The sequence below is a fragment of the Numida meleagris genome, chromosome 24, assembly GCF_002078875.1.
Source record: "Numida meleagris isolate 19003 breed g44 Domestic line chromosome 24, NumMel1.0, whole genome shotgun sequence".
Classification (NCBI taxonomy): Eukaryota; Metazoa; Chordata; class Aves; order Galliformes; family Numididae; genus Numida; species Numida meleagris.
Window position 1 is genome coordinate 208,279 of NC_034432.1, and position 904 is coordinate 209,182.

The 904-nt window shown below is 64.9% G+C and overlaps 1 protein-coding gene across 1 annotated transcript in view; it reads left to right on the top strand.

The window, feature by feature from the left end:
* The window catches only part of RAB25 (RAB25, member RAS oncogene family), an 18,214-nt gene extending 17,316 nt beyond the window's left edge, over nucleotides 1–898 (top strand). Inside the window, exons 3-4 of the mRNA XM_021376569.1 lie at nucleotides 269–462; nucleotides 548–898. Of these exons, the coding sequence (XP_021232244.1) occupies nucleotides 269–462; nucleotides 548–873 (520 nt within the window). The 3' untranslated portion in view covers nucleotides 874–898. The remainder of the gene's footprint in view (nucleotides 1–268; nucleotides 463–547) is intronic.

Consider the following 904-nt stretch of genomic DNA (forward strand, 5'->3'; position numbering starts at 1 on the left):
GGTGCCCCCATGGATGGGTGCCCTATAGATAGATGAGTGCCCCATGGATAGACAGGTGCCCAATGGATGGGTGCCCTATGGATGGATGGGTGCCCTATGGGAAGACAAGTGTCCTGTGGGTGGATGGGTGCCCCATGTATGGGTACCCTATGGATCAACAGGCGCCCTGTGGATGGATGCCCCATGGATGGATGCCCCATGCCCACATCCCTGCGGGGATGCTCCAGGGCTGTCTGGAGCATGGGGCGATGACGGGCTTCTCCCCCAGGTACTACCGTGGGGCTGTGGGCGCTCTGGTCGTCTTCGACATCACCAAGCACCAGACGTACGACGTGGTGGAGCGCTGGCTGAAGGAGCTGTACGACCACGCCGAGGCCAGCATCGTGGTCATGCTGGTGGGCAACAAGAGCGACCTGGCACAGGCGCGGGAGGTGCCCATGGAGGAGGCAAAAATGTTCGCAGGTACGGCGCTGTGCCACCCCGACGTGGGGACCCCAATGGGAACCCATTGGGGTCTGCAGGGTCTCGGGGACCGCTGTCCTTGCAGAGAACAACGGGCTGCTCTTCATTGAGACGTCGGCGCTGGACTCCACCAACGTCGAGCAGGCGTTCGAGACCGTCCTGAAGGGTGGGTGCCGGCGCTGGGGATGTGGGGCCGGGATGGGCGGGGGATGCTCCGCGTCTCTCCCCCGCCCTGCCCCACCTGAGCTCCCTGCCTGGTTTCGGTGCTGTCTTTCTGGCTGGTTGGGTTTCCGGAGCTTTGTGCTGGGCGTTCCGCTCTGGTTTCGTTGCCGGGGCCCCGGGCGGCCCCGTGGGGCCTCGTCCCCCTGTAATCCACGGTCCCGGTCCGGATGCACCGCGGAGAGCTCCTGACTCAGTGTGTGCAGCACGCTGCGGAGCAGCC